At 57.5% G+C, this 22,768-nt stretch overlaps 5 protein-coding genes across 7 annotated transcripts; all 5 read left to right on the top strand.

Annotated features, from left to right (window-relative positions):
- Positions 1–1,157: 1,157 nt before the first annotated feature.
- On the top strand, positions 1,158–3,870 carry LOC132328594 (membrane-spanning 4-domains subfamily A member 12-like). Of its 2 annotated transcripts, none has more exons than XR_009486814.1 (7): positions 1,158–1,615; positions 1,811–1,930; positions 2,259–2,315; positions 2,428–2,559; positions 2,906–3,012; positions 3,096–3,179; positions 3,437–3,870. XR_009486814.1 is itself a non-coding variant. In XM_059848548.1 (7 exons), the coding sequence occupies exons 1-7, from the start codon at positions 1,436–1,438 to the stop codon at positions 3,455–3,457; spliced, it is 708 nt and encodes a 235-aa protein (XP_059704531.1). In that variant the 5' UTR covers positions 1,165–1,435; the 3' UTR covers positions 3,458–3,870. The 2 variants fall into 2 exon arrangements, 1 of the variants encoding a protein (XP_059704531.1); XM_059848548.1 differs by having other exon boundaries at positions 1,165–1,615; positions 2,899–3,012.
- Positions 3,871–6,248: 2,378 nt separating this feature from the next.
- Positions 6,249–11,520, top strand: LOC132328294 (membrane-spanning 4-domains subfamily A member 15-like). The gene is made up of 6 exons (XM_059848138.1): positions 6,249–7,305; positions 8,419–8,725; positions 8,926–9,045; positions 9,234–9,290; positions 9,737–9,892; positions 11,269–11,520. The coding sequence occupies exons 1-6, from the start codon at positions 7,145–7,147 to the stop codon at positions 11,518–11,520; spliced, it is 1,053 nt and encodes a 350-aa protein (XP_059704121.1). The 5' UTR covers positions 6,249–7,144.
- CCDC86 (coiled-coil domain containing 86) lies at positions 11,287–13,940 on the top strand. The gene is made up of 5 exons (XM_059848550.1): positions 11,287–11,388; positions 11,512–12,109; positions 12,443–12,572; positions 12,893–12,967; positions 13,564–13,940. The coding sequence occupies exons 2-5, from the start codon at positions 11,586–11,588 to the stop codon at positions 13,681–13,683; spliced, it is 849 nt and encodes a 282-aa protein (XP_059704533.1). The 5' UTR covers positions 11,287–11,388; positions 11,512–11,585; the 3' UTR covers positions 13,684–13,940.
- A 770-nt stretch (positions 13,941–14,710) lies between these two features.
- Positions 14,711–17,386, top strand: LOC132328591 (acyl-coenzyme A amino acid N-acyltransferase 2-like). 2 transcript variants are annotated; one of them, XM_059848533.1, is made up of 4 exons: positions 14,711–14,835; positions 15,263–15,732; positions 16,201–16,403; positions 16,719–17,386. In XM_059848533.1, the coding sequence occupies exons 2-4, from the start codon at positions 15,270–15,272 to the stop codon at positions 17,304–17,306; spliced, it is 1,254 nt and encodes a 417-aa protein (XP_059704516.1). In that variant the 5' UTR covers positions 14,711–14,835; positions 15,263–15,269; the 3' UTR covers positions 17,307–17,386. The 2 variants fall into 2 exon arrangements, with proteins under 2 accessions (XP_059704516.1, XP_059704515.1); XM_059848532.1 differs by having other exon boundaries at positions 14,728–14,925.
- Positions 17,387–17,501: 115 nt separating this feature from the next.
- On the top strand, positions 17,502–22,689 carry ZP1 (zona pellucida glycoprotein 1). The gene is made up of 11 exons (XM_059848551.1): positions 17,502–18,645; positions 18,839–18,960; positions 19,032–20,436; positions 20,535–20,678; positions 20,767–20,951; positions 21,139–21,236; positions 21,402–21,529; positions 21,599–21,788; positions 21,863–22,013; positions 22,260–22,344; positions 22,425–22,689. Exons 1-11 carry the CDS (start codon positions 18,486–18,488, stop codon positions 22,541–22,543), a joined length of 2,787 nt encoding a protein of 928 aa, XP_059704534.1. The 5' UTR covers positions 17,502–18,485; the 3' UTR covers positions 22,544–22,689.
- The last annotated feature ends 79 nt before the right edge of the window (positions 22,690–22,768 follow it).

The raw sequence follows: 22,768 nt of genomic DNA on the forward strand, positions 1-22,768 counted from the left end.
GTCCCCAAATCCCTGTCACAGCCCTGTGCGTGCTTGTCGTGCCAGTCTCTGTCACCAGTGGCCACATGTGGCTCTCAGTGCTGGCCACTGTCCTGGAGTCCTGCTGTGGGCTGACCCACGCTGGCAGGGATGGGACAGGGATGATGGCACCACCCAGAGGTGGGGACGACCCTGCAGGTGAGGAATGGGGACACCGTGTGTCCCTGATGGGTGCAGGGTGGCAGTGAGGAGACCCTGTCAGCCCCACAGGTTTTCTGTCACCTGCTCTGAGCTGGGTGACACCCCCAGCCCAAATTCCGCTTCTTCCCGCAGCATCCAGCACGGGAATGCCCTGCACTTGGCCAGAGGGCTCGTGGCTGTGGCAGCAGGCTCTTCTTCCTCCCTGTGGAATGTTCCTGCTCCAGGGAAATGGGGATCCCTCCCAGAGCCCCAGATTCCTCTCAGGATCTGCAGCTCTGAGCCTCCCTGCGTACCCCATGGTGGGATCTCTCCATGAGGAATTCCAAGCAGGGGGGTGTGGTGTTGTCCGGATCAGGATGGGATACAGGGGTGTCCTCCATGAATTTTGGGTGCAGGGTGGTATCGTGTGTCCCTCTCATACCCAGGGTGTTCATTATTCCCTGATTTCAGTTTAATCGTCTGCCTGGAGCTCTTGGCTCCTTCTCCTCGGGGCTCGACGCCCTAAAAATGGGGAATGAAGACAGTTTGGGGAGAAAGTGTATGGGATCAGTGTGGGGGATCCCCTGTATTCCTTCCCTCCTGCAACAGCGGTCCGGGACATTCAGGCCCAGCCGTTCCTGGGGAAGGAGATCCAGGGGAAATCGCGCCTGGGCAGTGCCCAGCTGCGTCCTGGGTGCCGCCCCTGCCCCCGCCCGTGCCCCCGCTCTGCGGGGAGGAGCCGCTGGAGCCTAATGGCCCTTGATGGATTTTTCTTCCAGGAATTCGCTGCGAGGTGGTTTGAGGGGTTTTTTTTGCTTTTCTTTTCTTTTTTTTTTTCTTTCTCTCTCTCTTTTTTTTTTTTTTTTTTTTTTTTTTTTTCCTTTCTGTGCTCCTGTAAACACGGCGTGGAGCTGGAAGGAGCGGGAATGAGGGGGGGACACGCAGCTTGGGGAGGGGGGTCTTTCGGGGGAGGGCTGGAACCCCAATTTCCTTAACTCCTTTGCGTGTGGGTTTGGGATGAGCAGCTCCTCCCGGCGGGGGGGAGCACGGGGTACTGGAGCCCTGCCCGGAATGGGGGGGCAACACTGGGAATTGCCCCACAGAGCCAGGGGACCCAATGGAGCATATTCCCAGCCCCACGCAGCCCTGCTTCCCGCCCCTCCCCGGGTTTTGGGGGGCTGTCCCCTCCAACCCCCGTGTCCCCCTGTGTCCCTCCGTGGGCTGGGCGGTGCCCCGGGGGGAATGCCGCAGCCGCTGACGTCACGATGCTCAGCCAATGGGCGCGGGCTCTGGCGGGGTGGGGCGGGGGCGGCCCCGGTGGGGACCGGGGCTGCTCCGGGGGGTCCCGGTGCCCCCCGCTCTCCTCATGCAGGGCATGGGGAGCCTCCGGCTGGGCAGCCGCGCCGTCATGTACACGGCGGAGACCCTGCCCAAGGGCAAGAACCGCGTCATGGGGGTGAGTTTGGGGGGGTCGGGGGGAGAAACGCTTGGAAAGTCCCCCCTCAGCCCCTTCCCGGGGATTCCCGCTGATCCCTCGGGGGGTGCTGTGTGTCTGGAGAGGCGCTGGGATGAAGGCATCCCCCATCCCCAGGGTGGCTCTGTGGGCGGGGGGATTGAGTTGACCCCATTCCCACCCATGCTACTCTTCCAGACCATCCAGATTATGACGGGATTCCTGCACATCGGCTTCGGGATCGTCCTGACCACGCTCACCAATGTCTACACCTCCGTCTTTGTCATCGGAGAGATCCCTTTCCTGGGCGGTGTGTCGGTGTGTGCCGGGGGCTGGGAAGGGATTCCCAGCGGGAAAAGAATGCTGGGGGGGGGGGGTGGGATGCGCACCAGGAAGGGAATCTCACCAGGGAACAATGCCCACAAGGAAGGGATTCCTGCTGGGAGGAATGCCCGCAGGTGGGACACCCATTGAAAGGGATGCCCACTGGGAATGATGCACCTGCGGCTCCTGAGGCCTCAGCAGCTGGAAAACAAGGGCAGAGGGGTCACTGTGTCCCCTGTGCCCTGTTAATGCCACCTCTGGGCAGGTTTGGGGTGCTTGGGGTGCCCTCAGTGCCAGCTGAGCCCCGTCTCTCCTGCTGCAGTTCATCATCTCCGGGTGCCTCTCCATCGGCGCCGAGAAGAGCCCCACGGAATGCGCGGTGAGTTTTCCCGGGAGCACACCAGGAGTGATCCCATGGGGGTGGGTGAGGTGTCCCTCTGGCATTCTGGGGGGAGTCTGCCACCCCCCTCAAACCCCCTGGGTGCCCACAGGTGAAGGGCAGCCAGACCATGAACGTCATCAGTGCCATCTTCGCTCTCCTGGGAATCGTGGCCTTCATTGTGGACCTCAACCTCAACGGGCTCTACCGCTCCAGCTTCAACTACTACAGCTATCTTGTCCTGGTAAAATCCCACTTGGCAGAATTCCTGCCCCTGGGAATTGCCCTCAAGGGGTAGTGTGTCCTTTCCCAAATCCCTGTTGGGGTGGTGGTTTCTCCTCTGCCGGCATGACCTATTTTCGGCTGGTACCTCAGGAGATGAGTCACCCCCTGGAAGCATCCATGAGCCGTAAAAACGGCAGCGTGGAGGGCTTGGAGCGAGACCTTGGAGCTGGGCATGCTCCAGGGTCTCACTCCTGCAGAGGGAGGGGAAGGGGGAGCCACAGAATGCTGCCCTGTGTGGGATTCATCCTCCTGAGTGCTGCTGGTGGTGGGGACTGATGGGGTTTTCCCCATCCTGGAGCTCGCAGGGAATGGGATTTCCATTGTGCTGCTCATCTTCACCATCCTGGAATTCTGCATTGCCGTGGCCACCGCCAACTTCTGGTGCCGGGCCACCCGCCTCAGCTCCAACGAGGTAAGATGAGGGGGTGGCAGGGATGGATCCCAAAAGCTGCATCCCACGATCCCAGTGTCTCCCATAATCCTGGTGTTTCCCAGGCCATGCTGATCGTCCCCAGTGCCACCCGTGTGGATCTGGCCGTGCCACCAGCAGAGCTGCCTCAGCCTCCCAGCTACAGCGAGGTGATCCAAGGAATAGCTTGGATAGGAGCAGAATCAGCATTGGGATGGCTCCTGGGATGACAGTCCCCATCCTGCTGCCATCACTGTCCCCTCCCTGGGAAAACTTCCCACCCCAATCCCCAGGGAGCATCCCGGAGCATCCATCCCTCCGCTCTGGGAATGGGGAGGAGATCCCAAACCCCTGTGGGTGGTGGTGGCGGGGGGGGTCCCCCCCAAATCCTGCCCCCTTTCCAAAACACCTTCTGGTCTCTTTGCAGCTGGCTGCTCCTGAAGTCTGACATGTAGGATGTTGGAATGGGATCCTGCCTCCATCGCTCCTAAATCCCAGGGCTACGGCATCCTCCTCCCACTGTGCTGCTGGCTGGGATGTGCTGGTCCCCCCCAAAAGCCAGGGACACCCCCAAATTCCCTGCCCCTCTGCCCCTGGGCCTGATCTGAGGGGCTCCACTTGCTGGCTGCTGTGGGAAGGGGCTTCTCCAGGGGGGAAATCTTGGACAATTCCTGCCTGTAAATTCCTGGTGGGATGCTGGGGTTCGCTCATGTTGGGGTTCAGGAATTCCTGGTGGTTTGGAGTGACCCTGATGTGTGCCGGGAGCTGGGCGGGTCACCGGAGCATCTACCTCGGCTCGTCCCCTGTTGGCTTCATTTTCTCTTGGGAATAAATGCTCTCTCTGGGCTTGTGTCTCCTGAATTCGGGAATTTTCAGCGTGGGAGCTACACTTCCCTCTCATAGAGCTGCTGTCCCTCAGGAAAGAGGCTCATCCTGCCTGATCTAGGGGTACTTGCTCTCTCCCGAGGGAATTCTGCCCCCCCTGAACTCCTGGTACCTGTTTGCTTTCCTTAAGGGGAATTCTTCTCCCCTAAACCCCTGGCACTGCTCCCATGGGAGTTTTGCTCCTCTAAACTCCTGGTGCCTGCTCTCCTGGGGTGAATTCTACCCCTCAAAACCCCTCTCCTGAAGGAATTCTGCCCCTCAAAACCCCTGTCCCGAGGGAATTCTGCCCCTCAAAACCCCTCTCCTGAGAGAATTCCATCCTCCTAAACCCCATCACCTGATTCTGAGGGAATTCTGTCCCCATAAACCCCTCAGTTCCCACTCACCTGAGGGAATTCTGCCCTTGTAATCCTCTCTCCTGCTGGAATTCACCCCTCTAAACCAGGGTGCCTGGTCTCCCGAGGGAGTTCTGCTCCCCAAACCCCCCTCACCCCATCCCATTCCAGCGCGGTTCCGCTATATTTAGCTCGGCCGGAGCAGCCGGCCAGCCGACGGCGATGCCGGTGACGCCAGCACATCCCGGTTCCTCCGCCGCCACCGGAGAAGCTGCCCCGGGGCTGGAGCTGCACTGGGAGGTGACATGGGGACACCGGTGTCATGTGCTCCCTGTTCCCACCATTCTGGGTGGCGGGGATGGAGCTGAGGGGTGCCCCCAAACCTTATCCATGCCCCGGTTCCTAAAAAACTCTTTATTTTCAGGGAAGGAAAAGGGCTCTGGGATCATTTTGAACAGGACCAGGTTTGTCAGCTCCTGACAAGCTCATTTATGGCTCCACCCTTAATTGTCCTGCATCTGTGGGAATGCTGGTGGATTTAAGGAGGTGGTGATGAGCATCCAGCAGCATCGAGTTATTTAAGGAGCATCCCAGGTTCATGGAAATGGAAAGGTGGGATGGAGGTGAGGAAAGAGACCCCAGTGCTGATTTTTCCAAGGGGTGGGAGCACCTGGTGAGTTCCCAGTGCCCAGTGGGAGGATCCTCTTAATTTTTGGGGACAGGAGCAATCCCAAATTTCCCCTCCAGTGCCAGAGTGGGATCAGTGACCTCCTCCTTGAACATTCCCTTAGGTTTTGGGGTGACTTCAGTGTTTCCCTTCTCCTTTCCACACTCCCTGACAATGCTCCGGCTGCTCAGCCAAAGCCTCATGGATTATTCACTCCCTGTCAGTTATTTCTGTTCCCAGCTCTGAAAAAATAATGAGGCTGATCAGTAGGAAAAGCCCCAGGGATTTGGGGAGCAGGATGAGCTGCCTCTGCTCAGCCCGTGGCCACAGCCCATTATAGCCCTGGCTCCTCACCTGCGGCTCCGGAGCATCCCGACCTCTCCCGGCTCCTCAGGGACCAGCACGAAGCCATCCCGACTCCCACCCAAGCTCTGTGTTTTCCCAGTGTAGTGGTTTCCTGATAAGGAGGCTTCCTCCTCTTCCACCGGCATCAGGGTCTGTTTTCCTGGAGTATCCCAGTGCCTAGACATGGCTTTCCCTGAAAATGCTGGAGTAAGTGTTTAAGGCTCTATGGGAATGTGGGGGTTTTAAATATATTTTTATTTGTAGGTGGGAATTTGCAGATCTAGGGGGAGGGAAGACTTCCAGGAGCTGGGAATAGCAAGTGACAGGGACCACGGAGTTATGTGTCCCTGCTGGTGGTGATCCCTAAGGAAAACCAAAACCCTTGGAGGAGCTGGAAAGGGGGGAACTGTGAGATGGACTGAAGTGTCCCAATGGCTCTTCCCCTTGGGATGAGAAAGATCCAGGGAGACCTTGGCAACCTTTCCAGCACCATAAGGTGCCCCAAGAGAGCTGGAGAGGGACTTTAGAAGAGCCTGGAGTGCCAGGACAAGGGGGAATGGCTTCCCACTGCCAGGGGGTGGGTTTAGATGGGATACTGGGAAGAAATTCTTCCCTATGAGGGTGGTGGAGTGTATTTCCCAGGGAAGCTGTGGCTGCCCCATCTCTGGAAGTGTTTAAGGTCCCATTCCAGGACTGCCAGTGGAAGTTGATGCTGGTGAAGCCTTGGAGAAGTTTGCTGGAACTTTTCTGCAGCCTCAGGAGTTTTCCTGGGAATGAGCGGATCAAAGGCTGGAACATCACGTGCAGGGGTTGATGGACACATCTGGGACAGTGTTTGGGAGCAATGGCACTGTGTCCCAAATGCCAGGTATGGATCACCCCAGCAGGCAGTGATGCCCCCCCAACCTCCTGCCTGCTCCCTGTTCCAGATTCCCTAATCCAGGATGGAGACCAGGATGTTTAAAGCCAAAAAACCTGAAACCTTTCCCAGAAAACATGACTTTCCTTCTGGAATCAGTATGGAAAGAGCCCTGTGGGAAGCAGAAACACCTGGAAGCAAAGCAAAATGTTGACTTTTGGTATTTTTATGGGGATATAAAGTTAGTCCCAGGAAGCAGCAAGTTTCTTTGGAGAGCTTTTCTCCATCGTAATCTATTTTCTTTGGAAAAAAACTCATGGATTTTTGGGGTTGGAAAAAGAATTTTGATTCCACCAGGCTCATAAATTTTGTCCTGTGCTGGTGGGAGGGAATGTGGGAGGGTCGTGCTGATTCCCCCCTGAGCATCCAGTCAGGCTTCCTCCATCCAAAACTTGCCCTAGAAAATAGGAAAATGAGCATTAAAATCCAAGGAATGTGTTGTATATATTTACAAAGCCAAAAATTCCTGCAAAGAAAAGGTTGGAAAGCTCCACCGCCCGGCTCTGCTGCTTCCCTGCATCTGCTTCAAAGCTTCACCTCCTCTGGAATCCGCTTCCAAAACAAATCCTGACATCCTACCTTGGGCTTCTGCCATCCCCAGCTGGCCCTGGGTTTATTTAGGAAGGGGGAAAGCGCTTTTTCCATGGATCACCCGCTCGGAAAGTGGGGTTTGGGGGGCTGAGGGCAGTCACGGCTGTTCTGGCTGCAAAGCTGGAACTTGAGGAATGCTGTAGGAATCTGGAAAGGCAGATTTGGGAGGAAATCCACCGTGTAGGGTGGTTTTGGCTGGGAATGTGAGCCGTGGATAATGGTGGAGGATACCCCTGGCTGCCTAAAGGCTAAAGAGGGGATCCCAGAATTTCCACGGGGGCTCAAGTGTTCTTTCCTGGGGCTGGAACGAGATCCCTGGAATTGTTAGGATTGGACTGTTGAGAGGGATGAGGCACCAGCAGGAATTAAAGGCTCTGAGGCATCAGGAATGTGATGAAGAGGCTGAATCTCATCCATGTCCATGTTTTTCCTGGAAAGCCGTGCCGCCAGATGCAGCCCTTTACAAGGCCAAGTGCATGCTTCCATCAGGGATGCAGGATGGAGGAAGGCCATGGGTGGGATGGAGACATGAGTTGCTGCTCTTTGCTCTCCAGGTCTGTTCTTCCAGCTCTTTTTTGGGATGTGATTTGGGCTGGTTTGGAGGGGGTGTCCCATTCCCTGGTGTGTGGGAACATGGGGAGGGCGCAGAATCCTGGAATGGTTTGGGATGGAAGGAACCTTAAGGATCATCCAGTTCCACCCCTCTGCCATGGGCAGGGACACCTCCCACTATCCCAGGTTTGTTCCAAGCCGGCCCCAGGGCTGGAAGCCGCTCCTGAACTCTGGAAGCGCGGTGCTTCCAAACGCGGCCTCTCAGCTCCCTCTAGAGCCAGAGAGAAGGAAAAAACTTCCAGAGGTTGCTCCACCTGCTCCTGAAAACGTCAGCTGGAGGGTCCTATCCTTTCCCAGGTAGAGGCAGAGGTGTTGGGGTGATGCCAGAATCCCGGACCTAAAAATTCCCGCACTACCAAGAAATCCCTACCCTGCACACATCAGACATCCAGGAAACCTGGAGTGTCCTCCAGGTCGGCATGGGGTATCCCAATGCTCCTGGAGAAAAGGACATGGCTGTTCTCCCAGAGGAGGGAGGGATGGAGGCACGAGGGGGCTTCTGAATCCCTCGGGATCCCATTGCCATGTGTGGTGGCTCCATTCCCAGCCTGAGCTCCCATTTCCCATCACAAATAACAGCATCTTCCTTCCCTCTGACTCCCAATGGAGATGGCCAGAGATCCCTGAATCCCTCCTGCGTGTCCTCACTGGGGACAAATGCACAGGGATGGAAGGGGGAGAATTCCCATAAATGGCAATAAAGGAGCTTCCTTTATAACGGGGTTATAAAGAAAGTTCTCTGTCTCAATGCAAGTTTTCCTGGGAAGTGGGCACGGTTAGGTTATTAACACCTCGTTATGTACCAAGGTAATTGCAGGAGTGATTCCCAAGCAAAGCATCCACAATTTGGGATGGAAAAGGGATCTTGGAGCATCCTGAGGGAAAAGCATCCAATCCTTCCCAAGGCCGTAGAGCCTGGGGAGGGGTTCCCTCTCCCTCCCTCCCTCCCTCCCTCCCTCCCTCTTCGCGTGCAGGATTTTGGGAGCCTCTGTTGGCAAAGCCGCCTCATTGAGCAAGAGGGCTCTGACGAGAATTCCATGAGTGAATTCCTGCAGGGAGCAAAGGGCAGCGGGAGAGTGTCCCTGCCTGGCTGGAACCTCCTGGGGATTTCGGGCAGCAAAGGGACCACAGCAAGGAGGAAGAGGAGGAGGAAGGCACCTGGGAATTCCTTCAGCTTCCTGGGCTCTTTCCCAGGCCATGGCGGCCACCACAGTGACCGACGCTGGCAGCGTGAGGATCATCACGGAGGTGATCCCGGCCACGGATCCCCGGGCAGCCCAGCTGGCCTCAGGCTCCCAGGCACCTGTCAGGACCTCATTCCAAACACAAGGTTTCCGGAGGGCTCATCCCAAGGTGTTGGGGGTGAGACACGGCCTTCCAGGGGCCCAGCAGGGATTGGGGATCCGCAGGGATCGTCCTGCTGGACGCTCTCCCTGGCTGGGTGGAGGGGATGTTGGGACAGGTGCCTCTTCCAGTCCCTTCCCGGCACTGTGATGTGGGATTGGGCTGGGATGTGTCTCACAATAATGGGATCAGGATCCCTCTCCCTCAACCCTCCCCAGACCATCCACATCTTCACTGGAATTGTCCACATCTGCTTTGGGATCATCCTGACACTGTCGGAGCACGGGAACCCTTCCCTCCCTGTGGCCAGCGGGATCCTCTTCTGGCTGGGGATCCTGGTAAGTTGGGACAAGGACATGGGAATCTCAGGGAATCCTGATGGACTGGGGACAATATCCCGGGGTCACCAGGTCTCTGCTGATCATTTCCTCCCACATTCTGGGGTGTTTGTGCATCCCTGAACCCCAGTTCCCACCAGGGAAGGGTGCCTTGCTGCTGACACCAATTCCCACTGTTTTCCAAGTAGCTCCTGGTCTCAGGCTCGTTGCTGGTGGAAAGTGAAAGGAGAGACAGCCCCGTGCTGGTAAGATCCAGGCTGGGAGGGACAAGGTGTCCCCCCATTCCTTATGTCCCTTCCAACAGCTGCCAGGACCCTTCCACAGCCTGGATTCATCCCACAGGATCCACAGGCCAGTCTCCCCCTTGGGAAGTGCCCAGCTCTCCCACACAGAGCACAGGATGGGGGTCGGGGTCACTGTGGGATGAGGGGGATGAAAGATCCAGGAGACCCTCATGGCTTTGGAATCACTGGATTCCAGGGATGAAAGGTCCAGCAGACCCTCATGGTTTTGGAATCACTGTGGGACGAGGGGGATGAAAGGTCCAGGAGACCCTCATGGCCTTGGGAATCACTGTGGGATGAGGGGGACAAAACTGGGTGGCTTCTCCAGGAGATCTCTGATCCCAGTTGGATGATCCCTGTGGGAAGCAGCCCTTCCCGGGGTCCGTGTCATCGGGTGCTTCCCGCAGGTCAAGGCCTGCTGTGTGGTCAGTGTGGGCGTTGTCCTGGGTACGCTGGCGGCCACCGGGATCCACGGCACGGCCATCACCCGGATCATGCCCGGCTGCGGGAAGCCCGAGCCCTTCCAGACCCGCCCGGAATGGTGCTTCCATATGGAGAGCAAGGTACGGACAGCCGGGATTGCAGGGGAATCCCAGTCTGGGTGGGGTGCTCAAGGATCCAGGTCCTGTTCGGGTGGTGCATCCCGGGATATTCCTGTGAAAAACGCCAATCACTTGTTTTTAAAATTTTAAAAGTTTAATAGTAATAAAATGGTTGTAAAAATAGATATGCAATTAGAGTAATAAAAATTTGGACAATTAGGGTTAGGACAATACGAGACAATAAGAACAAAGAGTTATGGATGGTCTGGGTACCTCTTTGTGGGCAGCATAAGCCCAAAAAAGGACACCCGTTAACAGAGGATTAACCCTTAAAAGCAATGGCCTGTTGCATGTTCATACACCTCATACATGATGCATAAATTCCATTCAAACACAGGATTCTGGCTGGTCAGTGTCAACTTCTTCCTTTTAATTCTGACAGCGTCTTCAGGACTGAGCGAGGCAGGAGAAGTTTGTTTCTTCTGATAAGGGAACAATAAATTGTTTTTCTCTGAAAGATTTAGGTGTCCTGTGGCTGCTATCTCGCTGCGAGTACCTCATTCCTCTCTTTTAAAAAAAGTATCTTACATAGCATAGTTTCTATTTTAACATTATGTTACAACCTAAAACTATATGTGAAAAATGCATATTTTATGACTGGCTTTTCACAAATAGTAAAATGAATATTATATGTGCTATGTTAGAAAGTTATGCTGTATTAATTTTCTTAAGTAGTGTGGTAAATATAGGTTTAGGTTACAACAAAATGTTAAAATAGAAATTATGCTATGTAGGATACTTTTTTTCCTAAAGAAAGGGCTCGCACTGAGATAGCAGCCACAGGACACCTAAATCTTTCAGAGAAAGAGAATTTATTGCTCCATTATCAGGAGAAACTAACTTCTTCCTGCCTTGCTCGGGCAGGATGATGCTGTCAGGATTAAGAGGAAGAAGCTGACACTGACCAGACAGAATCCTGTGTTTGAATGGAATGTACATATCATGTATGACATGTATGAACATGCAACAGGCTATTATTTTTAAGGGTTAATCCTCTGCTAATGTGGGTCTTTTTTTGGGCTTATGCTGCCTAGAAAAAGGTACCCGGACTGTCCGTAACTCTTTGTTTCTATTGTCTCGTATTGTCCTAATTCAAATTGTCCAAATGATTATTACTCTAATTGTAGCACTATTTTAATAACCATTTTATTACTACTAAACCTTTAAAATTTTAAAAATAAGCGACTGGGGTTTTTCACATATATTTAACAACTGCTTAAGAAGATTAATACAACATAACTTTCTAACATAACACATATAATATTAATTTTAATATTTGCGAAAAGCCAATTATAAAATACACATTTTTTACACTCCCGTTCTCCTCCTCCTGGCAGATGCTGAGCAACGGCCTGGATTCCGTCTTGGTGCTGCTCGGCCTCCTGGAATTCTGCGTGGCCGTGGCGGTTCTGGCGTTTGGATACGACGCGGTCGGGCAGCACGCATACACCCAGCTGGTGAGGGAGGCGGGAATCCCTGGACATCCCGGGAATGCTGATCCACCCCTTTCTCCCTCCGAAGGGCCGCCCGTGCGCCCCTCCCGGAGATTTCCCTGGATTTCCCTGTTTTTGCTTTCCCAGGCGCTGTAGCCACGGCCCAGCCCCGCACGTGGTGCCGCATCCCGAGGGGGTCCCCGCTACCGAAGGCCCCTGGGATGCCCTCAGCGTGTTCGGCCCCCAATAAAGGCCTCTCCCCCAGCCCAGTCCAGCCCGCCCGTGTCTCCGGGGGTTACTCGCGGTGCGGGGGGGACTCGCCCCGGGTGTGTTTGGGGGAGTTTGCGGGGTCCCGGTACCGGCGGCCACGGTGGTGGGCGGTGCTGCCCGGTACAAAGATGGCGGCCACGCCCAATACAAAGATGGCGGCCGCCGCCGTGCGCGGAGGACGTTGCCCAATACAAAAATGGCGGCCAGGGGAGGTGCTCTGGCTTCGCGGGGGTCACGGCTCTGACGTCATCTCTCCGCGACGCCGCGGGGCCGCGTGGATCATGGAGGGGGAGAACGGGGGGACCCCGGGGTCGACAACGGGAGCGACCCCCGGGGAGCCCAGCGGGGCTGCCTCGGCTCCGGCCGCGGCTCGGCGGCGGCGGAAAGGTGGAAAGAAGCGGCAGGAGGCGGTGGTAGCCATCCCGCGGGGCAAGCCCAAGTCGGGACGTGTGTGGAAGGATCCCGGGAAGAAGAGGTGGGAAGGGAAGCGGGAAATAGGGGGGGGCGGGGGGGGGGGGGCAGTTCTTGAGGGCTCTGGGCTCCAGAAGGGCTCCTTGGGGGGTCATGAGGTCTGGGGGAATTTTAAGGGGGACTGGATTTTTTGCGGGGCTCTCGGGGGCTTGTGAGGGAGTTCCTGAGATATCCACGGGCTTTAGGAAGGATCCGGAGGTGGCAGGGATGACTTGGAGGGGATGCTGAGGATGCCGTGGGATGCTCCGCGGTTGGCGGAGTTTCGTGGAACTCTGGAGTGGCCCTGGCTGCATCCCGGGATGTTTGGGGATCCAACAGCTCCCGTGTGCCCACGCAGGTTCTCCCACATGATCCAGGACAAGGCGCTCCGCAGCTCCTGGGCACGGAAAATGAAGGAGAGGCAGGAGAGGAAGCTGGTCCGGGATCTGGCACGGCAGCTGGAGGAAGCCAAGCAGAGGGAGAAAGAGGTAACGGGGCTCGGGAGCTGAAGAATTCTCGTCTTTCCCAAGCACAATCCTCCATCTCTGCCCTCTTCCCGGGCCTCAGAGCTGTGGCAGAGCCCAGGAAAAGGGCAGCTGGGATGGAGAATTCCCTGTCCTGGTGCCAAATCCAGTCACTGACGGTCACATGCTCCAAGTCACTGACTCGGAATGAACTCCCTGGGTCAATTCCAGCCTCACCCGGGGTGGAAAAGCTGCTGGAATGACAGATTTCACACTTGGCTGGGCTTTGGGTTTAATCCCAGGGGAAGGGATCCTCAGGGAATGTTGTGGTGCTGCTCCCACAGGAAAAGAAGCGGCGGCGGGAGGAGAACCTGAAGCGGCGCCTGGAAAACGAGCGGAAAGCCGAGATTGTCCAAGTGGTGAGTTCCCTGTGCCAGCTGGGAACAGCCCTGGCAGCACCCCACAACCTCCAGCCCCCCATGGATCAGCCTCCAGTTTGCTCCAGTTCCTCTCCCTGCCTCCATCTTTGGAGGATCCTGGGAGGACTGGCAGATTCCCAGCAAAGCCGGGAGCATGTCCCTGGTGTTCTCCCAAGCTGGGGAACACCAGAACTCGGGGATAATGGGATGGTGGAGTGAGGAAAATGCAGCACTGGTGGGGATCCATGTGGGGAAATCGTTGCTTTTCCATCGGGAAGAGACCTGGAAGCTCGGGGTGGGTGTGGTGAAGACCTCACCTGTGGGTGAGGATGGGGTTAGTTTTGGGATAAATCCCTTCCTAGATCCTGAAGGTGGTGGGAGGCTGGGAGCCATCCATGCCCATCCTGCCTCATTCCCATGCTCTGCTCCATTCCTGGAAGTGCTCCAGGACAGAGCTTGGAGCAACCTGCACCAGTGGAAGGTGTCCCTGCCCATGGCCAGGCGGGGAGCTGGATCATCCCTAAGGTCCCTTCCAACCCAAACCATTCCAGCATCCTGTGTTTCTATGGAATCTCCTCTCCTTTCCCCTTTCCCAGATCCGGAACCCCCTGAAGCTGAAGAGGGCCAAGAAGAAGCAGCTGAGGCGGGTGGAGAAGCGGGACACGCTGGCCCTGCTCCAGAAGACGCCCGCAAGGCGCAGCACGGCCGCAGAATGAGGCAGGATTTGGGATCGTGCCACGAGGATCCTGCTCCTTCCCAGGGGCTTTTCCTCAGCTTGCCAGGCAGGAATCACTGCCAGGACCCTCAGTGTTGGACAAACAACAGGACAGAGCTGAGGGGGGTGCATTCCACAGGCACCAGCTGTGGAATCCCCTAGTTCCTGTGGAATCAGGATGTGACCAGTGCCAGAGGCTGGAACAGAACTTTGCTTTCCCAAATTTGCCTTTGTCTTATAAAAATGAATAGGAACTGAGAGAGATTTGCCTCCAGTGGGTCTGGGGACTGAGGGCTCCAGCTGGGGCCTTCCCTAAGGCATTCCTAGGATTGGAGTGTGCCATAGCCCCTCATTCCTTGCAGTTCCCCTTTCTCCTAAAGGGAATTCCCATTGGGAATGAGCCCTGGAACCTGTCAGCAAGGAAGGGGGCATGGTGTCACACACCCTCCTGTGGGGACAGCGCTGGGAATTTGGCAGGTGCTGGAAGTTGGAAATCCATGTGGATTTCTTAACATTCCTGGTTTTTCTTGTTCCATGGACACCTCTTTCTGCATTCCTGGGGAGGGATGTGGCTGTGAGTGGGATGGAGGGGATGGGGGGACGAAGGGGTGCACTGGGTGGAAAATGGGACTGCAGGAATCAGTGTGAAGCCCTGAGATGGGAATATGGGGCCCTGGAGCTTCATCCTGGGGTGACAATTTTGGGGGGGGCCCTGAATTGGAATGGGGTGTGTCCCATCTGTGTCCAGGACTGGGGGGAGGGGTCTGGGTGGGGGGGGTGTGCCACAGGGAAAGTGGGGACTGACAGGAATTTTGGGGTGTGGCCAGTGCCGGGCAGGCACGGGGTCATGGGGCCAGAGGGCTCTGCCCTCGCCATTCCCAGGTTAATGATTTCCAAGGAATCCTCGAGCCTCTCCCTCTGCAGAGCCCGCGGCCCAGGCTTTGCCCAGCGGGGTAAGAGAAGGGGAAGCTCGGGCCCTTGGGGACCGATATCCTGCTGGGACCGTGCGGGAGAACCGCGAGTCTCCTCCCAGGGCTGGACTAGGGCCAACATCCCTGTTCCCAGCCTGCCGTGCTGCACGGAGGGGAAGCGGGGTGCACACAGGGCCGGGGGGCTCGGAGCCCCTGGATCCCCACCCTGCTCCGGCTTCCGGGTTAGGGGAGCAGGATAAGGAGGGGGGACGGTGGGTGCTGGGAATGGCGGGGCTGGGAGATGCATGGAAAAGGGGTGTCCCGGCTGCTGGGTGAGTTCTTCAGCAGGGGTTTGGGGTCAGAGGGTGGGAGGTGGTGGGGAAGGGAGGGGATGGGGACAGGAGAGAAAAGGACGAGGATCATGGAAGGTGGGGACCAGGGAGGGAGGGGACAAGGACTAGGAAAGGAGGGATAGGGACCACGAGGGGATGTGGGACATGGGAAAGAGGGATAGGGGCATGGAAAGGAGGGATGCCAGCAGAACTATCTGAACCACAAACCCCATCCTGGGGGTCTCCCGTGAGGATCCCTGGGGACAGGTCCCTGCCATCATCCCTCTCCTGGGCCTGCCAGTCCCTGTGGGACACTCAGGGTGATTCCCATTCCCAGGTGCACCATGGTGGAAGTGACAGTGACACCACAGTCCTCACTGGCCGACCGGCCCGTGCAGATCCATGTGCGGGGACTGTCCCCATCCCAACTTGTCACCCTCCGGGCGTGGCTGAAGGATGAGCAGGGCGAGTGCTTCCAATCCCGTGCCTTTTTCCGCGCTGACGGAGCGGGAGAGGTGGATCCCGGGCTCCATGCCGCCCTGGGGGGCAGCTACTCTGGGGTCTGGCCCATGGGGCTCTTCTGGTTCCTGCAGCCCGACACCCTGTTCCGCCGGCTGGTGAAGCGGGATGTGGCTGGCAGCCCCTTCCGGGTCCGGCTGGAAGTGTTGGACGGGCTCAGCCTGGGCACGGATCCCCGGGAGCAGCCGCTGGCATCCTGTGAGGCCGAGCGCTGGTACATGGGCCCCGGAGTGCAGCGGGTGCCCATCCGTGAGGGAAGGGTCCGTGGCGCCCTGTTCCTGCCTCCTGGTGAGCACTGGGGAGAGGGAATTCCGGGATATCAAACCTGGGGACTGGCAGGGTGCATGTTCTTGGGAGCCCTTCGGTGCCCAGCCTTGGGACCCCTGGGATACCCAGCCAGTATTCCCTTGGGATATTGAACCTCGGGAGCCCTGGATACTGATACCGAACTTTGGGATCCTGGGGATTCCAAACATTGGGATCTGTGGGAAACAGCACTGGGACTCCTGGGATGCTAAACCATAAGATTCCTGGGTTAGCAAACCTTGGGACCCCTGCATGCCCAAAGCTGGGATTCCTGGGTTGTCCAGCCTTGGGATCCTTGAGATATAAAACCTTAGGAATTTGAGATGCCCAGCCTCAGGACCCCCAGGATACTGGACCTTGTGCCCCCCTGGGATGCCCAGCCATGGAACCTCCAGGATGCAGGACAGCAGGGGTGGCTCCCCATCCCCGATGTTCCCTGTCTTCCCACAGGTCCGGGCCCCTTCCCCGGAGTCATCGACCTGTTTGGGGGTGCAGGGGGGCTGATTGAGTTCCGGGCAGGGCTCTTGGCCAGCCGGGGCTTTGCCGTGCTGGCCCTCGCCTTCTTCGCCTACGATGACCTGCCCCGAGTCCTGGCCCAGTTGGACCTGGAATATTTTGAGGAAGCAGCACAGCTGCTCCTCCAGCATCCTAAGGTGAGTCCTGGAGTGTGGAGAAAGGCACCTGTCAGCCAGGATGTGCTTGGGATTGGGGGCAGCCTCGTGAGCTGGACATTCAGGTGACCAAGGATTGTCCTGGGGACCAAGAATGTCCTGGGGGCATCCTCATCCTGGTGAGAAGGATGTCCAGGTGGCCAGAGGTAGTGTCCCAGGGTTGTCTCGAGCGCCAGGAATGTCCCAGGGACTGGGGGCTATCCCATGAGACCATCCTTGTCCCGGCACCCAGGGATGTCCCAGTAAATGCATTATCCCTGTGTATTATCCCAGCTGGCTCCATTTCCTCCATTTCAGGTCCGAGGCCCCGGCCTGGGCGTGGTGGGCGTCTCCAAAGGAGCAGAGGCGGCCTTGGCCATGGCCACCTTCCTGCCACAGGTGGTGGCCACGGTGTGGATCAACGGAACGAGCTTCCTGTATGGAAACCCTCTGGTCTACAAGGAGCTGCGCATCCCTGCCATTCCCTACTACACTGAGCGCATCCTGTTCACCGAGGTGGGAGCCATAGACAACTCCGCCATCTTCGCCGATCCCCGGGATCCCGCCTGCCACGCCTCGGCCATCCCGGTGGAGAGGATCCGTGGAAAGGTACTGTTTGTGGTGGGAGAGGCTGACCGCAGCTTCAACAGCAAGCTCTTCGCCGAGCTGGCCCTGGCGCGGATGCCGCCAGAGAGCGGCCGGATCCTGTCCTACCCCGGCGCCGGGCACCTGATCGAGCCCCCCGGATCCCCCCTGTGCAGCAACTCCGCCATCCGGGGCACTCCCAAGCCGGTGGCATGGGGGGGAGAGCCCCAGCCCCACGCCCGAGCCCAGGAACATTCCTGGCAGGAGATCCTGCAGTTCTTGGAGCTCCATCTGGGGTTGGTTGCATCCATGAAACTGTGAGGGGTGGGGAAAAGGGGTGGTGGTCGCTGGGATTGTCACTGCAGGGAATAAAGTGTCACCACTGGTGGCTCCTGCCTGTGCTCCTGGGGGATGGTGTGTGGGACAAAGGTTGGACACAGGTTTAGGAGATTTGTTGGAGATATTTGGGAGCTACATCAGATATATATTGGATACAAATGGCGTCAGAACATGTGGGATAGTTATATTGGATATATATCAGCTGTATATTGGACAGATATATAGGAGATATATTGGATACATACGGAACATATATAGGATACAGAAGAGACAGTTCAGGCATATTTGACACATATAGCACCTATATAAAACATAAATCAGACATATATATTTATATATATGACATATATGGGGCACATATAGAACATATATTGGCCGTATATCAGCCCAGCAGTGGCTCTGGGCCCACACTGCTCTCTCTGCAGCTGCCCTCACTTCCAGAGGAGGGTTGAGGGAATCACATCCAGCCCCGGGCTCTTCACGCCTTCTGGCTGGGATCCCTGTGCTCCTGGGAGCTGGCATGACCCCATTCCCACAGCCAGGGCATGGGACACGGAGTGGCCATGACCGTCACTCCGGGAAGGGTGGGAAGGGGTGATGCGCTTTAATCCTCAGTAAAGATAAATCCCAGAGGGGTAGGCACAGGGAATGCACATGGAGGACTTTGGGTTCCCTGTGGCACTGCCAGCAGGGCACAGCCAGGGTGCAGCAGGGATTTGGGGTAACTTTCTGATTCCCTGTCCCTCAGGCATCAGTGGGGTCGTGCCTCTGTGTCCTCTGGTCCCGTGGCTATTCCAGGAGTGGCGTGTCCAGATGTCACTGCTGTCCCCACTAGCTCTGGATAGGCGGGCACACACCAGCCTTCTCCTTTCCCCCTGGATGACTTGATCCAGCTGGGCATCCCGCTTGGCATCAGTTCCATTCCCTGTTCTCTGGGACAGCCTCCAAGTGTGGGATAAGCTCGGTTTGTCCCTGGTCACCATGACACAGCCACAGGTGGTGAACACAGGGCTGGGGCACTGAGGTCACCAGCAGCACGGGAGCGAGGAGCCCTGGGCAGAGCTCATCCCACGGGATCAGCTGATCCAGATCCCCCCCCATCGCAGCCATCCGGATATAAATCCACACCGCAGAGCCCTGTGCTCCGTCCGTGTCACTGTCATGGGACGGAGCTGCTCCTTCCTCCTGCTCTTCTTCCTCCTGTCCCCGGGGCCCGGAGCCACCGTGACACTCCTGCAGTACCGCCATGACTGCGGAGAGCTGGGAATGCAGCTCCTGGTTTTCCCGTCCCATGGCCGCACCGTCCGCTTCAAGGTTCTGGGTGAGTGGGGGGGACTCCCTGGATCCCCTTGAGGTGCTGGATTTCTTTGGATTCCCCTGAGTCCCAGCGTGTTCTGTGGTGATGGTATCCCAATGGGATGAGCCCAGTAGCTTGGATGAGCTGTTGCTGCTGCCCGGGGGGTTTCCATGCACATGGATGTGTCACATCCTCGTGTCCATGGTGTCCCCCCCAGACGAGTTTGGCTCCCGCTTTGACGTGGCCAACTGCTCCATCTGCCTCCACTGGCTGAATTCCAGGGAGGACGGCTCTGTCATCTTCTCCTCTGGCTACAAGGGCTGCCATGTCCTGTTCAAGGTGACACTCCTGTCCCCTCCATGGCCCCCTCTAGCAGGATGGGGGTGACTGTCCTTCGTTTCCCCCCTCAGGAGAACCGCTACGTCCTGCGGGTGCAGCTGGAGGAGCTGCTGTCCAGCGGGATCCCCGTCACCTCCTACGAGGTCAACATGACCTGCCCCAAGCCAGGTGGCTCTGAGATGCTCCCAGATGGAACCTGGGAGAAGACCCGGGACAGTGGAGTGCTGATTTCCCACACTGGCCTGCACCAGCTCTCAGAGTCTTCCCTCACCCTTACGGGATCTCACTTCACATCCCAAGACCATGTGGAGCAGGTTCATACCGTGGGACAGTACCAGCCCAGCTCAATGCTTCCTGGGATCCAGCACCATTCCAGTCCAGCCCACTCGGGGCTTCTGTCCCAGCCTAGTGGGGTTCATCCTGTCAACCAAATCCAGGGAAGCTTCTTCCGCCCAGCAGTGCAGCCCCCCCAACCTGGGGGGCAGAGCCAGCCAGGGATCCTTCGCCCAGTGCTCGTATCCCAAAACCATCCCAGTTTGGGGCATCATGGGGGTCAGTCCCAGCCGGGGCACCTGCGTCCAGGGTCTGCATCCCACAACCAGCCTGGGATGATGCATTCTGTGGGTCAAAACCAACCTGGGATTCGCCCAGGGTCTGTATCCCATAACCAGCCTGGGATGATGCATTCTGTGGGTCAAAACCAACCTGGGATTCGCCCAGGGTCTGTATCCCACAATCAGCCTGGCATGATGTATTCTGCGGGTCAAAACCAGCCTGGGATTCGCCCAGGGTCTGTATCCCATAACCAGCCTGGGATGATGCATTCTGTGGGTCAAAACCAACCTGGGAATCGCCCAGGGTCTGTATCCCATAACCAGCCTGGGATGATGCATTCTGCGGGTCAAAACCAACCTGGGATTCGCCCAGGGTCTGTATCCCATAATCAGCCTGGGATGATGCATCCCGGGGGTCAAAACCAGCCTGGGATTCGCCCAGGGTCTGTATCCCATAACCAGCCTGGGATGATGCATTCTGTGGGTCAAAACCAACCTGGGAATCGCCCAGGGTCTGTATCCCACAACCAGCCTGGGGGTCAAAACCAACCAGGGATTCGCCCAGGGTTTGTATCCCACAACCAGCCTGGCTTGACCTCCACTGGTGCCCAGACTCCAGCAGGATTCCTGCAGCCGGGAGCTCAGCCCCTAAACCAGCCAGGAATATCTCGTCCCAGTCATCACTCCAACTCCCCAACCAGGCTCCCAGGCCACACTGGGCTGCTCCATCCCAGCCCAGCTTTGGTGCACCCAGGACTCTCATCCTGGCCAGGTTTCATCAGCCCTGGACTCCAGGCTGAGCCCCAGCCAGGTCTGGGACGCCCTGGGCTGCAGCCCCAGCCTGGATTGCTGCATCCTGGGATTCACACACAGCCCAGCCTGCTGCAGCCCACAGCGCTCTTCTACCCCTCACCAGGGGCAGGTAAGGCAGGAAGATGGGATGCTGGGACAAAGGGAAACGGCCTCAAGGTGCTTTTTCAACCCACATTCCTGCTGTGTCCCCTCTCTGCTCCCCGCCAGGAATGCAGCTGACACGGGAGCAGTGCCAGGTGCCGGTGGGCCGGATGCCATGCGTGGCTCCACAGGGACGGGATGCATGCCTGCAGGCGGGATGCTGCTACGACGACATGGACCGTACCACACCCTGCTACTACGGGAATACCGGTAGGACACCTGGAGGCACGTCCCAAAATCCCTCCCCAGTGCTAGGAGAGGGTGTTCAGAGTGACGGAGCCTCTCCATGGTGTCACAGCCACCGTGCAATGCCTGCTGGAGGGACACTTTGTCCTGGTGGTCCCGCGGGGAATGGTGGCCCTGCCATACAACCTGGACAGCGTGCGGCTGGCCAGCAGCCAGGCGGGATGCGAGCCCCGCCACGTGTCCGAGGCCTTCGTCATGTTCCGCTTCCCAGTCACCCACTGTGGGACCACTGTCCAGGTAGGGCGGGAACCCCAGAGAACCCCCAGGTGGGCACAGTGGGGTCACTCCTGGATAGAAGTGCCCCCAGGATGCTCCCAGTCCCTCCAAAACTTCAGGATAAAGGAGTCACCTACATGCTGCCTCCTGCCTCAAATCCTGATCTGTGCATCCCCCAGGATGTTTCCCATTCTGGCATTCCCTGCAGGTGATCGAGGACATGCTGATCTATGAGAACCAGCTGATCTCCACCATCGATGTCCAGGGATCCCCCCGTGGCTCCGTCACTCGGGACAGTGTCTACATGTAAGGGAAGAGGGTGGAAAAATTGAGGCAGAGAGTCTGGATTCCCCCTTGGATCAAACCATCCCTCACTCCTGCCACATCCCTGGTGGTGTACCAGCAGCTTAGGCTGAGGGGACTGATGGAGAATTTGGGAGTCTCCCTCCTTTCTCTCCCTATTTTCCCCAGTCTCCGAGCTCGGTGCATCTACAATGCCAGCGACCTCCTTCCCTTGGGAGTGGAGGTGGCCGTGCCCCCCACAGCCGCCCCGCTGGCCATGCTGGGCCCGCTGGGGCTCCAGCTGAGGATTGCCACCGGTGAGTGCTCCCTATCCCCCTCCCTCTCCTGCTCTCCATCCCACTCAACCCCTCACAACATTCCCACAGATGAATCCTACAGCTCCTACTACGCTGTGGGTGACTTCCCCCTGGTGAGGGTGCTCCGGGACCCCATTTACGTGGAAGTCCGGCTGCTGCAGAAGACGGATCCCAATTTGGTGCTGGTGCTGCACCACTGCTGGGCCTCCCCTGGATCCCATGCCACATCCCAGCCCCAGTGGCCCATCCTGGTGGAGGGGTGAGTGGAAAAGGATGGGAAGATGGAAGTGAAGGGGTCACTGTGCTGACACAGTGTCCTTGTTTCCTGCCCAGGTGTCCCTACCAAGGGGACAACTACAGGACACGGCTGATTCCAATGGGTCCGGCCTCTCCGGAGCTGCCCTTCCCAAGCCACTACCAGCGCTTTGTCATCTCCACCTTTGCCTTCGTGGAGCCCCCCGGAATGGCTGTGCTTGAGGGGGAGGTGAGGGGGATCTCCCTGAATCTGTATGTTGGGAATGCCTCAGTGTTGGGAATCTCTCATCCCAACACCCCCAAACCCACCCCAGCACTGAGCTCACTTCCAGCTGCGCAGAGTCTTACTGTTGGGAAGCTCACGCTGCTTTTGGGAGGTTCCTCAAGGCTTGGGAATGCTTTTTGGGGGTCATTTCAGCCTCAGGGACCCTTTGTGGGGATCCCCAGGTGATGCTGGCATTCCTGTGGCTCCCAGGTGTACATCTCCTGCAGCGCCTCCGTGTGCCACCTGGCCCAGCCAGAGCCCTGCCGGCCCTCCTGCCAGCTGGGAGTGCCCTCACGTGAGTCTGGGAGCCTCCAGGGATTTGGGAAGACCTCTACATGCCCTCCTCTTCCTGAGACAACCTGCTCTTCTCCACAGGAGCACGGAGGTCTCTGGGAGACAGGAGGACAGGTGACAGCATGGGGACAGTCACATCCCAGGGATGCCTTGTCTTTCCTGAGGTTCCCAAGAGAGGGGGAACTCAGCAGATAAGCTGAGGGAAGAGTGCCTTCTGCTCCCTAAAAACCCCTTCATCCCTCCAAATTATGTCCTCCCCCTCTTCCTCCTCCCAGCTCCAGCCTCTACCTGGATGCTGTTGGATGTCTCTGGGAAAGTTGGAAAAATAAAACCAGTGGAAAGCACAGCTCTAAGGGTGGTTTGTCCTTTGGAAGGAAGGAAAGAGGGTCCTTAATACCCATTCTCAAGCTGGCAGCAGGCACAGA

The sequence above is a fragment of the Haemorhous mexicanus genome, chromosome 6 (assembly GCF_027477595.1).
Source record: "Haemorhous mexicanus isolate bHaeMex1 chromosome 6, bHaeMex1.pri, whole genome shotgun sequence".
NCBI lineage: Eukaryota > Metazoa > Chordata > Aves > Passeriformes > Fringillidae > Haemorhous > Haemorhous mexicanus.